Below are 15,936 nucleotides of genomic sequence, written 5' to 3' on the forward strand. Positions count from 1 at the left end.
ATTACTACTTCAGAATGAGAATAGTCGTTTTAATTTGGTTTTGCCCCGTGTAACTAAATACACAAGTGCAAAAATGAACGCAAGAAAGCAATATCTGTAACGCAATCTCTTCAGCAAAGGGACTTCAAAGCGATGAGCATCAAAGTGAAGAATGGATCTCAAAGTTAAAGGTTCTAATAAATACATAACCTACCTGTGCACCTACACCTGGCAATTTGTCCCCCAGTTACCAAAAGGAGAACACAACGTTGGCAATCACACAATAAATAATGACACACGCAACTTTGTCAAGTATCCATGTTTACTAGCGTTTGCTTTTTGATGAAATGGCATCTTTTAATAGCAAGAACAATGTCAATATAAAAAAAAAAATAAACCCAAACTCTGGAGTGATTTTACAAAAAAAAAACCTTCAGTTAACCCTCATATCCATACAGTAAAGGCTGGCAATGTTTTATTTTTATTTTTTAGAAGCCAAGGCATTTACGCTATTGTTGGCACCTTTTCTACGCTATTTTTTGTTTTTACGATAGTGTACTTTCCGTGGGTGCTCAACTCCGAACCTCAAGCCACGCAGATCGCTTGGAAAATAAAAAAAAACAGGGCACTTGTCATAACAGGATCCCATATAAAACATTGAAATATTATAGATGTTAAATAAAGCCAGCAGTTTTGTTTACATTGAAACTAGGAACTAAATTTCATAGATCACAAAAAACCCTACTTTACACGTGCCTTCAGTCATTCAAAAATAAATATGTGCATTCTTTGACAGGGTTTTGGATATGTACCAAGTGCAACAAGTCACACATGTTTTACAATCTGCTTCAGTTCATATTTAAAATCAACTTCACATTTCTTTCCTGCTGGTTCGATCACACAAACAACTTTGTTACTAAAACAAACCACTTTGTTCAACAAAATAAATACTTAAAATATTTACTTCATATTTAGATCTGCTTTTCAATGCTTCATAAATTAAAGTCACAATTCCACTAATTCAGTTTTTTTTTGCAATTTGTCTTCAGTTTTCCATTAACACACTTCTTTCCAACGAGTATACAGTGCACACACAGATGTTATTGTACTTTTCACAGGCAGACTCAAAAGTCTACATCAGAAAAGTTTTTCACCACATTTTCAAAGCTGAAACTCATGAAAATGGATCAGTGGTTAAATGGCAATATACACTGCAAAGTACAATACCGCATGGGAAGGCCACTTGAAACACTTAAAATAATACTTTCCACAAAAAAAAAAAATCCTAAAAAATGTGGCTGAACCACAACTTATTAAACAATGGGAAAGGAACACACCTGCTTGTACACTCCAGTGTACTAGTAATGACTGTACAGTATTGAGCATGTTACAGAAAAGATTTCCAAAGGAAAGTTTGACTCCAATCTTAACCACGCTTATAGGGCAGGGCAATCTGTGTAAGGCACCATCAGCAGCAACGGACAAACATGAACAGAGGTCATGTCTTTCAATACCAAAAAGTGAGTTCTAACTGCAGTTTGCATGAATACAAACAGACTAACAATTAATTAAATCTATATATTTTTTCCTCTTCACTTATTTCAAGTAACTTCTCTCCAAGTAAAACTAAAAACACTATTATTGGCATAGGTCGCTGTTTTACTGGGCTGTTGGTCCCATGGTTTGAATGGCACTATTGCTATAAGGAGAATGAAACCCCCCTCCACTCCTACAAATGTGTCTTTACGATCTGAGAGGCCACGGGTACGGTTACAGTGGTCATCTGTACATATGAACACATTCACACACTATAGAAACTGTTAATTAATCTGATCCCCACTATAGGGGAGGCCTTATGGTTCCCTTCCATATTTGTTCCCACAAAGCTGCAGCTTCTCCCCAAGCTCCAATTTGAAAACCTACTTAATATATAGATACATTCTTAAATAAGAATAAATAGATTAAGCACATGGAGATGCTGCAGCTCGGTCATTTTAAACATCTAGCTATAGTTCCCCATTACTACGGTGTCTCACATAGATCATTTCTCTACAAAGGCTGCTGCTGCCATGGACGTCCTGATGCTTCCTCGGGTCGACGCTTTCAGATCCTCTAGTTCCGTGTTCAGTTTGGTTATCACCCATTCCATCGCATCGCGGCCCTGCAATGTAACAGGAGACATACGGCTGGAAGTCAGACACCCTCTCCTACATGAAGATCACTCTCGGTGCACCAATATATCAGTTAAGAATAACAATCCCAGTTATGACACGGCACCTGCTGTTTAACCTAGTTTGAGATCACAGGCAAGATTTATTAGCACGGTTTAGTTAATGTGGACCAGTCAACTGCTTGTGGCCTCAGACAGGTTATAACAACAAAAGGTGTAAAACAAGTCGACCGAGTGCAGTAATTTGGGATCTTGTGTAAACAGTATGTTTTACACCTTTGTTGTTCCAATATGTATATATTCCAGTGCACCTTAGTCACGACTATATATTGGTACTAGGTAGAGCACCGAGTCATCCAATAGGACCTCAGACAAGTCCCTTGTTCTCCCTGTGCCTCAGGCAACAAGACCAAGCTATGCTAGACAGGCATTCATTGTTGACTGTAAATTATATGTGTTGTTGAATCCATTCCCAGTTTTATAGACAAAAAATGTATCGTTATGCTTTAACTGATGCCCGAGGAACGTTTCTATGCACGGCTTCATATGCAAATATACCCGTTTCTTCCCCAGTGAAAGGGGTTAAGCAGCACGCGCTCGTACAGTAATGGTATTGCACTTGCCTTGTTAGCGTTGGAAGAGATGGTGTTTTCCATTAATCCCTCTAAATAACTGCTGAGACTGACTCCTTTCACGGAGATGATTGCTTCCTGAGTGAGAACTGTCCTAAAAACAAAACAAAGATAATTGAATTATTATTTGCATTATTCGGCAGACAAGGGAAGCTTTTTCTGAATGAAATACATTACGGAGGTTACAAGGAGCGAGTGGGCACCAAGGTGTGCGCTTACTTTTCAGGGTCTTGAGGATGTGGCTTGTAAACAAGTCTTTCGTCAACAGACACCATATTTGTGAACGTGATCTGTAATAAAAACGAGTCGGGTGTTTGCTCAACAAAGAAAACTAACTAAACTAAGTCTTTGTGACCGTATGACTAATCTCTTCGCTGCCAGAGACCTGTGAATCACTGCTTTACAATGCCTTGCTGGTTCTCAGGGAGCCAAGCAGTTTCTTATCTCGTTTCTTTTCAAAACAGATCTAATTATTCAATGTTATGTAACAGACAGAGAATCTACTCACAAAACTATTACAGACTACAAGATGTTTGCCATATAAAACCTTTAGACTTACATTGGCTGATTTAAGCTCCATTGTTCTCTCAACAGGATCTACCACTGAATGTTCCTGAATGTAGGTCTTTGATCGGGATGCTCCAATAATCTAATGCAAAAAAATACACTACCACTTATGAGAAATGTTAGAAAGGCAAGTCGTGAAATACACAGATGGGGGTCAGGGGGGAATACACTGCTTCGAAAACCTATTTGTGTGTGAAATTCATATGCATTAGTTTAAAAAAAATAAAAAATAATGCAGTGTTTCTAAACGATTTCCTTGAATTAGGCAACAGATTGATTGATGGATATATAGAGAAAGACACACGCGCGCTGAAAGTACCCGGCATTGCTAGGGAATTCTAAGAAACCACACAGATACTGATTTATACATGAATAATTAAAAAAAAAAATTGTTTCATAATGTGAAATCCCCGGTTAAAACAGCTCCACTCATAATAGATCATTGCATTTGAGGTCCTGAAGTGTTCGACCGAGCGCCTCTAAGGATCTCGCACTCGTGAAAAACCTTTGGCTGCTCCGGTATCTTTGGTAATGTTGCAAATTGGTTTTTAGAGTGACCAAGATGAAGTGGTAGCTTGAGGGTTGTGTGATGCGATCATGTCATTTGTGATGTTATCAGTTATATTATTGCTGATGTCATTTGTGAACTGTATCCACACAGACAAAAACCTGCTCCTTGATCTCAGGAACCATCATGCAAAATGTTGTCACGATATCTGATGGTGTCCAAATGCCTAGCAACCAGAACTTCCCAAAATATGTAGTAGATGTGATAGGGAGATATATATGCGATAACAAAAAGGAGAGGCGCGCGATCCATAGCATAAAAGCTATCATAAATTGTAATACCACAGCAAACAAATGGTCACTCAGATTAAAAAGAAACTCGGCGTATAAGCAAGACTCTGCTTGTTACCAGCCGTCGACAAATCTGGGAGCTATAAACCGATGAGTTGACAAAGAATTCGGATTTGTCCTTTACCCCACCGGTCCAGTATGATCCTTCACACAGACCATTTCTTCGAGTCTCAAAACGCTGACATAATGGCGTCACAGTGTTATGACGGCTGGAACAACCCAACGCTCTTCGTCACTTGCAAATTGATTTTTGACCCTTATTCAGGAGCATACAAACAAGGCGTTTCATCAATTGTTGGGCTTGAAACATTTTGATCTGGTTTGTATGCTGCTGAATAAAAGATCAATTATCTATTTTGTAAAACTGACATGGAAGTTCGATTTTCCGCAAGAAAAAAATAAAAAACCTACTAAACAGCTGCTGCTTTCTACCTATTTTTTCTATTTGTCAAATGTACCCACCCAAACCAGATACTCGTGCATAAATAACTTGGGTAACTGCAAAAAATACAGTTAGAAGGGCTGAGGTATAGAGCAGAGTTTTTTTGCTGAGCGGTTATTTGGAAGCGGGTGCTAAAAAAAAAAAACCCTGTTTAAATCAATATATTTTCAAAGTTAACGCATAATTCACTGTATTTCAGTAGTTATTGTAGAATTGATCAAATAAGTATGATCAGGGTGAGAAAAGGCAAATAAAGGAAGAGATTTGTAAGCTGCACCTTTAATAATTCTGGTATTTTAGTTCACGTTACATGTCCGTGCTGCAGAGTGCCCCCGTGTCCCAGTTCTGCGCTTTACGAGACTGCAGAGTGCCCCCGTGTCCCAGTTCTGCACTTTACGAGACTGCAGAGTGCCCCCGTGTCCAAGTTCTGCGCTTTACGAGACTGCAGAGTGCCCCCGTGTCCCAGTTCTGCGCTTTACGAGACTGCAGAGTGCCCCCGTGTCCCAGTTCTGCGCTTTACGAGACTGCAGAGTGCCCCCGTGTCCCAGTTCTGCGCTTTACGAGACTGCAGAGTGCCCCCGTGTCCCAGTTCTGCGCTTTACGAGACTGCAGAGTGCCCCCGTGTCCCAGTTCTGCGCTTTACGAGACTGCAGAGTGCCCCCGTGTCCCAGTTCAGCGCTTTACGAGACTGCAGAGTGCCCCCGTGTCCCAGTTCTGCGCTTTACGAGACTGCAGAGTGTCCCCAGTTCTGCGCTTTACGAGACTGCAGAGTGTCCCCAGTTCTGCGCTTTACGAGACTGCAGTGTCCCCAGTTCTGCGCTTTACGAGACTGCAGAGTGTCCCAGTTCTGCGCTTTACGAGACTGCAGAGTGTCCCAGTTCTGCGCTTTACGAGACTGCAGAGTGCCCCCGTGTCCCAGTTCTGCGCTTTACGAGACTGCAGAGTGTCCCCAGTTCTGCGCTTTACGAGACTGCAGTGTCCCCAGTTCTGCGCTTTACGAGACTGCAGAGTGTCCCCAGTTCTGCGCTTTACGAGACTGCAGAGTGTCCCCAGTTCTGCGCTTTACGAGACTGCAGTGTCCCCAGTTCTGCGCTTTACGAGACTGCAGAGTGACCCCAGTTCTGCGCTTTACGAGACTGCAGAGTGTCCCCAGTTCTGCGCTTTACGAGACTGCAGTGTCCCCAGTTCTGCGCTTTACGAGACTGCAGTGTCCCAGTTCTGCGCTTTACGAGACTGCAGAGTGTCCCAGTTCTGCGCTTTACGAGACTGCAGTGTCCCCAGTTCTGCGCTTTACGAGACTGCAGTGTCTCCAGTTCTGCGCTTTACGAGACTGCAGTGTCCCCAGTTCTGCGCTTTACGAGACTGCAGTGTCCCCAGTTCTGCGCTTTACGAGACTGCAGAGTGTCCCCAGTTCTGCGCTTTACGAGACTGCAGTGTCCCCAGTTCTGCGCTTTACGAGACTGCAGAGTGTCCCCAGTTCTGCGCTTTACGAGACTGCAGAGTGTCCCCAGTTCTGCGCTTTACGAGACTGCAGAGTGTCCCCAGTTCTGCGCTTTACGAGACTGCAGTCTCCCCAGTTCTGCGCTTTACGAGACTGCAGAGTGTCCCCAGTTCTGCGCTATGAGACTGCAGTGTCCCCAGTTTTGCGCTTTACGAGACTGCAGTGTCCCCAGTTCTGCGCTTTACGAGACTGCAGAGTGTCCCCAGTTCTGCGCTTTACGAGACTGCAGTGTCCCCAGTTCTGCGCTTTACGAGACTGCAGAGTGTCCCCAGTTCTGCGCTTTACGAGACTGCAGAGTGTCCCAGTTCTGCGCTTTACGAGACTGCAGAGTGTCCCCAGTTCTGCGCTTTACGAGACTGCAGAGTGTCCCCAGTTCTGCGCTTTACGAGACTGCAGTGTCCCCAGTTCTGCGCTTTACGAGACTGCAGAGTGTCCCCAGTTCTGTGCTTTACGAGACTGCAGAGTGTCCCCAGTTCTGCGCTTTACGAGACTGCAGTGTCCCCAGTTCTGCGCTTTACGAGACTGCAGTGTCCCCAGTTCTGCGCTATGCGACTGCAGTGTCCCCAGTTCTGCGCTTTACGAGACTGCAGTGTCCCCAGTTCTGCGCTTTACGAGACTGCAGAGTGTCCCCAGTTCTGCGCTTTACGAGACTGCAGTGTCCCCAGTTCTGCGCTTTACGAGACTGCAGAGTGTCCCCAGTTCTGCGCTTTACGAGACTGCAGAGTGTCCCCAGTTCTGTGCTTTACGAGACTGCAGTATTAACACACACGATTCAGAGTATTTATGCTGCCGTCTTGCCGCAGGACTTTTCTGGACCCAAACTCACCGATTTCACTATTGATGGCATTCCCCATTCTGTGCTCAGCAGCCGGTCGCTGTGCAGCTTCCCAGTGGCGTCCACGTGCCGGTCTAACACATCGACGCCAACCACGTTTGGATTCATGGGGTTGGGATATTTCTGCATGGCGGCGGTTGTAACCGTCTCCCATGGGTGGCTACATTCAAAAAGACAAATACAGCGTTAACATTTCTAAAACGTAGGCATTCATTTTAAACAATAGTCTTCATTGCATACATTAAACAAAAGGTCATTAAATATGGGGCATTTATGCTATATAAATGTATAAGGACAGCACACGCAATTTTATTTCCAATCAACCACAACAAAAACACTAAAGGATTGCTGGAACACTTTGATAAATTGTAGAGAATACACATTTCCTGATAGTTTTGCTTGGTAGAAAGGTCTTCTAAAGATCACTGATCAATGTGTACAATTTTTACTGTTTTTTTTTTTTAATTTATTTGGCAAACAGATTAAACCCAAAATTGTGCAAGAAGGCCTTTGAGCCAAGTGTGCAACTCCAGTCCTCAACCCTCCCCCTTCCCCCCCATAGCAGGTCAGGTTTTCAAGATATCCCTGCGTCAGCACAGGTGGCTGCATCTGGGGCTATCCCTTAGCTGAAGCAGGGATATCCTGAAAACCTGAGCTGTTGGGCATACTTGAGGCCTGGCATTGAGAACCCCTGTTCTGAGCTACGAAGTGCTGAACATTATTGTAGAGCAGATGTTGGCCATTTCAAAACGAATGCAACATTGCACCCGGCTTTTTTTATTCCAATAGAAAAGCTTTCCTAATACAAACAGTTTCTTTATTAACCAAACTTGCCAATTTGTTTGCAATACAGAAATACGTGGGAGGGGAGAAGACAGTCCTTGAAATATTATGCAATGACCAATCTTTTGCGTTTGCTTTCCTGTACCAATCTATTAAAATAATAAGTGTATATAAATGTGATAAAAAAATTACAAGGTTCCTCAATTACCTCTTCTATCTAGGCCAGTGTTTTTCAACCAGGGTTCCTAGGAACCCTTGGGTTCCCCAGGCACCTTTAAAGGGTGCCCTTTAATTTTCAGCTCATTATAAAATGAGATCATATACAGACGAATGAACAATGCATCTGATCTCAGACGTGCTATTAGAGAGAGTTGGGGTTCCTTACAATGCATCTGATCTCAGATGCGCTATTAGAGAGGGTTGGGGTTCCTTACAATGCATCTGATCTCAGATGAGCTATTAGAGAAGGTTGGAGTTACAATGCATCTGATCTCAGACGCGCTATTAGAGAGGGTTGGGGTTACAATGTATCTGATCTCAGACGCGCTATTAGAGAGGGTTGGGGTTCCTTACAATGTATCTGATCTCAGACGCACTATTAGAGAGAGTTAAGGTTCCTTACCATGGGTTTAACTAAATAACCAAGTAAATATTATTATTGAAGTATTTCAACTTTATACTTATTACTTTATATGTTTTGTCAATTGGATGTAGCATTGGGCACCCCTGTCTTTTGTTTGTATTCATTGGCCACGCTCAGCAGCACTCTTTTTGACATACATATACATAATGTGGTAGGTGTTGGAGTTGGAGCGTGCTGGGAATGTGTGCGTGTTAATTTAGTTCCTGACTGGCAACAGTTGTTTGGAGGTTAGGTGGCCCCTCCTCCCAGAACTCGCCCCCCCCCCCCCCACCTTTTTAACTTGGGAGGTTCTCTCATGCTGCTGAATGGACAGGACTCACTGTGGTTGTTTCCCCTCATACAGAGGTAAAAGGGAAGGTTCACCGTTTAATGTTAGGACCTGCATTAATTTGGTTATGCCTTGACGTTGGTATGCAGGCTTATGACGCTTTGGCCAAAGGGTTGAACTAAATAACGAAGAAAATATTATTATTTAAGTATTTACACTTTATACTTATTACCATATGTTTTGTCAATTGGATGTAGCATTGGGCTCCCCTGTCTTGTTTGTATACATTGGCCACGCTCTCTGTAGCACTCTTTTTGACATACATACATATAATGTGGTGGGTGTTGGAGTTAGAGCTGGCTGGGAATGTGTGTGTTAATTTAGTTCCTTACCATGCATCTGATCTCAGACACTATTAGGTCAGGGTTTATGGATATCCCTGCTTTAGCACAGGTGGCTCAGTTGTTGACTGCACCACCTGTGCTGAAGCAGGGATATTCTTAAACCCTGACCTGTTGGTGGCACTTGAGGACTGGAGTTGGCCTCCCCCTGTACAAGAGGTACAGAGAGTTCATTTGCAGTTAACAGAAGGTGGTCAAGGAAAGGGAAAAAATGTCAAGCATTGTTTTACTTTTACAGTAGGATCAGGTTACCAACTTTCTGCCAAACAGCATAGTCCTTTCAAACCCTTTAAGGTTGTAGAAAGACCAAATAACTAATTTTACTTGTGTAAATTTAAATTATTAAACAGAACGGAAATGCTTAAACTGCGCTATTATGGTGTTCTTTTTTTACATCGGTTACATCTGCATTGGTTTTGTGTGCATATAAGAATATATTCTGATTATGCCCGATGGAAATTAGAATCACAAGACTGCAGAAGGTTATAGTGTAATGGAAACGCACGAGGCCGCTGCTACAAAGGAAGCCGGCATGTCGTCGTCATTGGTGGTTGAGGATATTTCTCATTCCAGAGCATGTACTAATAAAGCAAGTTGCCATCTATAGTTCTGTAAAGGATTCTCCCCCCCCCTCAAAAAAACAAAACCCCAGATGAAATCTCTTGTGAAAATGAATTCACAATAAATACATTAAAATAGCACCAAGATCTGATTAATCACTTCTCAAATTCTGTACATTCAGATTCCCTGAGAAAGCATTTTGTTTTTACTGTCCTTGTTCAGTTAGGTTATATTGCGGTCAAAACTGCATCTTTAAGCCTCGTCCAGTGTGAGGCCGACACTCGATCAAACACATGAGCACAATGAGACTGTCCAGCGTGTGCGCACGTGCCCGTGAGAGCTCCGCGCTCAGCTGCTTGCAGAGAAAGAAATGTCATTCTGCCGATCACTGGTGCTTCCCGTGAGCGGTTCGCCGAACCAGCTCCGTGACGTCACAGCCGCGCCCCACCATACGCGCACAACTACAATTTTTCAACAGGACTCAAATCGCTCCTGCTTCTCATGCGTCTGACATCACGGCACGAGAGCGAGCTCTCAGCCTGGCCGCGGCCAGGGTGAAGCGTAGCGCGCGCTCGTGCTTAGCGCGATAATTCTGAATGCACCTGTCCAGGGTGCGGGTGCGTGCCCGTGAGCTTGCTGCTTGCCACGCTGATGCGTCACATGAGCAGTTCGCCCAAGGGTGAACCAGCTCCATGACGTCGACGCCTCCCGCGTGCGCAACTAACAGTACACAAATCTCAGGAGCAAAATAAGTGCTTAGCTCGAGCGCCACCACACACATACACCCTGGCCGTAGCCTAAATCTATCTTGAAAGCGAGCTCAATTTAAAGCAGCAGTCCCTTTTTTGGTGTTATAGATGTGAAGCAGGGGGTCTACGGAGCTGAACTATGTTAATATCACAGTCCGCTGAGCTGGTCTATTGAAATGGCTGATTTAAAGGTCGCGAGTCATGCGGGCCAATAGGAAGCTGTAACCTCATCCCTTGTGGTTCCCATTGGCTGCGTGACCAGGACAATTAAACCTGTGGAGCTGCTAACTGCACCCACTAGAGGTAAGTCCCCGGAAGCAGGGGGACCCCAGAAAAGAAATTAACACGGTTCTGCGCCTAAGGCCTTGCCACCGCTGCCTACTACAGCGTCCGCTGTGGCGGACGCTGCACGGACGAGAGCCCTCCCCTCAATGGCGCCGGGCCCGCTGCGAGGGGGGGCCGCAGCGGTCGGGCGAGAGTTGCTCCTGCTTTCAATAGAATTGAGAGCAGGACTCGCGTCGAGCGATTAGGCACGACCCCCGGCGGTTCAGCCAATGAGGGCGTACCTTCCGGGTGACATCCTGGCCACGCCCCCGTCACTCCCCCCCGGTCTCTCTGCCTGCAGTGAGCTGCAGACCGGGGAATCGGCTGAACGCGCCGCCAATCTCACGGGCGCGCGTTACAGCTGCGTTACCGGGGCCTTAGCCTAAGACCCCCAGAGACGTTCTGCTGCTTTAAAGCAGTTTACCACCCTAATGTTTTTTTTTACTTCAAATCTTTATTTTACTTGTTACTTAAAACAGGCCCAAAGCCTGCAAGTCGCATGTTCAGGGGGAAACCACTGTTGGTTATTATTACTACTTTCTCCACTCAATTTTATTTTCTGTAAGGAAAATAGCTCTCTTCTCAGATAAGGTTCTTTGAAATCTACTAATGTCACAGTGAGAAGGAATTAGCAGCCATATAAATTTTTGGCCTAATTTTTTTAGGAATTAAATACAAAAACAGACCTGCTACTGTGCAGTATTCTGAAGAAATGTTTAAAAAAAAAAAAAAAAAAAAAAAATATATACAGGGGGAACTGTTTCTTTAAGCCAAAAATATAACCGTGAAACACAGAAACGTGTAAGTCATGTTATATAACAGGTATAGGGGGGGAAATGAGACCCGGTTTGGTCCATTCAACTTTTACATAATAGTAAGTTATTTATAAAAGTATGTTATTATTTATAACAGTATGAAGAAACACCGTATAAGGCCGAGCTTATACTTCCTGCGCGGCCGCAACCGCGCACACTCCTGCGTCCCCAGCGATCTGTGCACTTGGCTGCAGGAGATTGGGGAGGCGATGCGGGGGCGTGGCAGATGTGTCACGAAGCTGGTTCGCCCTCATTGGCTGAACCAGCTCACGTGACCTGACGTCACGCGGCAGCCACCTAAGACACATGTTCTTGTCTTCACAAAACACTGCCGCGTCAGCGCGCTACATTGAGTAACTGCAATAGCCAAATACGGAACTGTGCATGAGGGGCGCGCGCACGGAGCGGCTCCGCTACTATAAGCTCGGCCTAAGCTTACAAGGAGTATTACTGGGAAGTATACACAGACTATGAAACACATGACCCTGTGCCAGCTCTCCTGCAAAGCACTATCCTCCCAGTTCCTAAACCACCGAGATTAGATTGTAAGCTCTTTGGAACAAGGACCTGTGCCTATTAAAACCTGTCGGTATGACACTACATCACTGCATTTATCAGGATAAGGCTGCGCTTATAGTGCCGGCGACGCGATCGTCGCGGCCAAACAAGTGCATTGTCGCCGTCGGTGGCGCTTATAGCGCACGCGACGGAGCGACAGTGCTACCAAAAATCTGGTAGTCACTGTTATTTCATTTTTTCGGCGCCGGTCTCCCCTTGTGGCCAATCAGGAGCTTCTCCGTCCCTCTGCCCTGCCCCTTTATGACGTCGCTAGCCTTGTAGCCAGCGATGTCCCCTTAGGCTGCGCTTAGTGCCGGCGCCGCAAAACAAATGCATTACCGCAACGGATTGGTCGCGATCGCTGAAAGTCATCTATTTGATTTTCCAGCGACCGTCGCCGGCACTATAAGCGTAGCCTAAGTTTGAAATATAACTATCGCAATGGCGACGTCATCGGTCGCGTCACCGTCGCTATATGCGAGGGCTGCATACAACCGTGATAACAGGCCGTGCACCTCCGAAACAGCCATTCCCACCTAGTAATATAAAATCACATGAAGAGATGGATTAACCGGTTTGGCAGAAAGCTCAATAATGCAGCACCGAGGTCAGGCTGCGACTAGATACTTCCGGTCGTCAATCAGATGTTACTGTATCCTAGCGCATGTAGTGGCGATATAACCATGGTTAATAGAGATTCTCCCTTTACCCAGGGTCTCAAAGAAAGGCAGACCACCATTTATAATTAATTTTTTTATAGTTCAAGACATCTCTTTTTACTATTTTCAAATCTATTTTTAATCTTTAAACATCATCACGCAGAAAAATATAAGCGGTTGAAATATTAAAGTGCCCGGGAGGTTAAAATGGTTCCTCCACATAGCTCAAGGCGGTATAATGGTTACCATGGCAACATCAAAAGCAACAATACAACAGCTTTAGGACAGAGGGGATTGCAGTTAAATCCCCTAACACAGGGCTGCGCAGACAAGGGGGGATGGGGGGTTTAGAGAGGATCCGCGCGCATCCCCAAAGCATTTAAATTAAATTCATAGGGATCGTGCGCGAGGCCTCTAACTCCCTTACCAGGTCTCAGGCGGCGCCATGGTAACAGCGTCAAATGACGCCATGGGGGTCACATGATGTGACATCATGTGACGTCAGAGAACGCCGCAGAACAGGTAAAAAAATGGGGGGAGGACAGCGAGCAGGCAGGGGGGGCGCAGACGGAAAACCTTGCACACCCCAGCCCTAACAGACCAGCTTCACTCATTTCCTTTCCTATGGTCCGAGTTTGTTTGCACTTCCTGTATTACTAGATATGGGGGGAGGGGGGGGGCCTCAACTCCAGTCCTCAAGGGCCACCAACAGGCCCAGGTATTGCTTCACCTGGCTGCTTCAGCACAGGTGGCTCAGTCAGACTGCACGGCCTGTGCTGAAGCAGGTTTATCCCCAATACCTGGCCTGTGCTGAAGCCCTTGAGTTGACCACCCCTGCAATAAATTGCCAATGCTTGACTTCATTTATTTATAAAATGTTTTACCAGGAAGTAATACATTGAGAGTTAACTCTCATTTTCAATTATGTCCTGGGCACAAGGACGCGACAAATCAAAGTGACCAATACATTGTGCTTTTCTCCCCCTTCCTTTAATACCCAATGCACACCCCACACACACCTCTCCCCTTCTCCAGCATGCCTATTCTCTTATGTCAACCGACTGCCTTCTCTGCGCCTGTACAAACCATAGGGCTATCCGACTATCCTTATCTGCCACCAGGCTATGTGCATTATGATGTCACGTGCCAGATACATATCACGTGCAGCACCCACTTGTCAGAAATATTACTCAGAATGAACTTTTAAATAATAAATAAAAATGAGCACACCCCTGGGATCCCCTGGCTGCCAGGTGTCATGGGCTTGGAGCTATCAGTGATCATACAGCGCAGGGTACACTGTGGGCACCATATACATATCCCTAGTCCCACCGTGCAGAGCTCAGCCCTCCCTGACCAGTGACAGCTCCTGTCAGGGACACTTGGGAGGTGACAAGTGTCACAACCCTGCCCCTCCGCCACACAGCCACAGACTAGGGGCGGGGAGCGGCCTACCCGCGGCCATCCTCAACGCACACAGAAGCCAAGTGTCTCCTTCCCCTTCCCCCTGGCATTTTCCCGCCCACCGCGCGCCAGGACAAGCCCCGCCCACCGCGCGCGAGGACAAACCGTACACCACCCAGGCGGCGCGCGCTGCCGCTGCTGCTGCTGACGTCAACCCCCCCCCCTTTCCCGCTCTCCAGGGAAGCCGCGCGAGGCGGTTACACCCCTCCCCCGGTAGGGTCACATATACACGATACACCGCGCCGAACACCTACTCGAACACGTGCTCTGATGCCCAGATCTTCATGGCTTTTCTTTTTTTTTTTCCCCCAGTAGCTGCAGACCCGTTCTCACCACTTCTCAGCTCTCGACTGACGACGGCGGCTGCCTCCGCAAGGTTGAAGGGAAAGGGGGGGCTGGCCAATGGGAAGTCGCGCTGCTCTGTTGTGTCACCGCGCTGGAAGGAGTGCGCGGGGGGGGGGGGGGGGGGGGAGGGAGACGCGTTAAGCGATGACGTAGGGCAGGCCACGCCCACACCAGGCGGTTTAAAGGGCTGTGATGTCCACGCTGCAGTCACGTGGCTGCCAGCTGCTGCATTGCATTAAAGGGACAGGCCGAGCTGGCCGCCACTTGTTGCGCTTTTGTTGTTATGTTTCCTTTTGAAGACGCCCGCTTTCCCTGTTAGGAGCAGGTTCCATTTGTAAAATCCGACGCTGCGTACAGGAGATATTCACGTTTGTAACTTTACGCGTCCGGGAGGTTAAAATGGAGCGCGCTAGATGTTACCATGGTAACCACTGAAGCTAGACACTTTTTTTTTTATTGAGCCACCTGTGCTGAAGCAGGGATAATCTTAAAACCGGACCTGTTGGTGGCCCTTGAGGACTGGAGTTGGCCACTCCTGGTTTAGATGATGATGATTTTGAAAAGGAATGTGCAAACTCTTCCCCTTGTCTGCACCCCCCCCCCCCCCCCTTACCATGTCTCCGGTGTCAAATAACGCTGCAGAGGCCTGTGACGTCACGTTGCTGGAGACAAGGTAAGGCTACGCACATAGTGCCGGCTACAGTGACATCAGGCTGCGGTCGCTGAAAAAAAATCAAATTGAGATGATTTCCAGCGATCGCGACCAAGCCGTCGCTCCGCGCTTACTATAAGCGCACGCGACGGTGGCAATGCATTTGTTTTGATGCGACGTCGCTCTCGCCGGCACTATAAGCGCTGCCTAAGTGAAGTTGCAGAGGCCTCGCGCTCTTTCCCGAGGCCTTTAAATTACATACTGGGGAAAGAGCGCGAGGCCTCTGCAACCGCCACCCCTGAAACAACTCAGGCGCACCCCCGCGTTAGAAGACCAGTATTTCCTTTTTAGGGAAACCCAGATATAGATGAAATCCTTAATATTGAGAAGGGGTTTTCCCCAAGCCCTTCCATCTAGAACAAGAAACACCTTCCCCACCCCCAAATCATGTTTTAAAATGTTCTGCATGATTGCAGGCATTAGCTCAGTCTGTAACGAAAAGTAATTATTTTCCATAGATGTTTGCAGTATGCTCAAGATCATTTTAAATTTTAAAAAAAAGTCTCCATGACAACACCCCGGTGTGGGCACGAAATGTGCTGGAGAAACTCTCGCCTCCTTTCTGACATGGCTTTGGCTTGAATACATTCATTTGTTTGTTGCACCTCAAGCTCTAGCCCTGAAGTTTGTTGAGCACTACCATTTCCCTTTATAAATTATACAAAAGTGA

At 46.1% G+C, this 15,936-nt stretch overlaps 1 protein-coding gene across 4 annotated transcripts; it reads right to left on the bottom strand.

Annotated features, from left to right (window-relative positions):
* Positions 1-283: 283 nt before the first annotated feature.
* Positions 284-14,646, bottom strand: PRELID3B (PRELI domain containing 3B). Of its 4 annotated transcripts, none has more exons than XM_075571360.1 (6): positions 14,543-14,646; positions 6,976-7,144; positions 3,341-3,430; positions 3,001-3,071; positions 2,773-2,875; positions 284-2,140 (listed from the first exon to the last, which is right to left on the bottom strand). In XM_075571360.1, the coding sequence occupies exons 2-6, from the start codon at positions 7,111-7,113 to the stop codon at positions 2,021-2,023; spliced, it is 522 nt and encodes a 173-aa protein (XP_075427475.1). In that variant the 5' UTR covers positions 7,114-7,144; positions 14,543-14,646; the 3' UTR covers positions 284-2,020. The 4 variants fall into 4 exon arrangements, with proteins under 4 accessions (XP_075427475.1, XP_075427474.1, XP_075427473.1 ...); XM_075571359.1 differs by having other exon boundaries at positions 14,464-14,625; XM_075571358.1 differs by lacking the exon at positions 14,543-14,646 and adding an exon at positions 14,201-14,267.
* Positions 14,647-15,936: the final 1,290 nt, after the last annotated feature.

Source organism: Ascaphus truei, chromosome 15 (genome assembly GCF_040206685.1).
Source record: "Ascaphus truei isolate aAscTru1 chromosome 15, aAscTru1.hap1, whole genome shotgun sequence".
Lineage (NCBI taxonomy): Eukaryota > Metazoa > Chordata > Amphibia > Anura > Ascaphidae > Ascaphus > Ascaphus truei.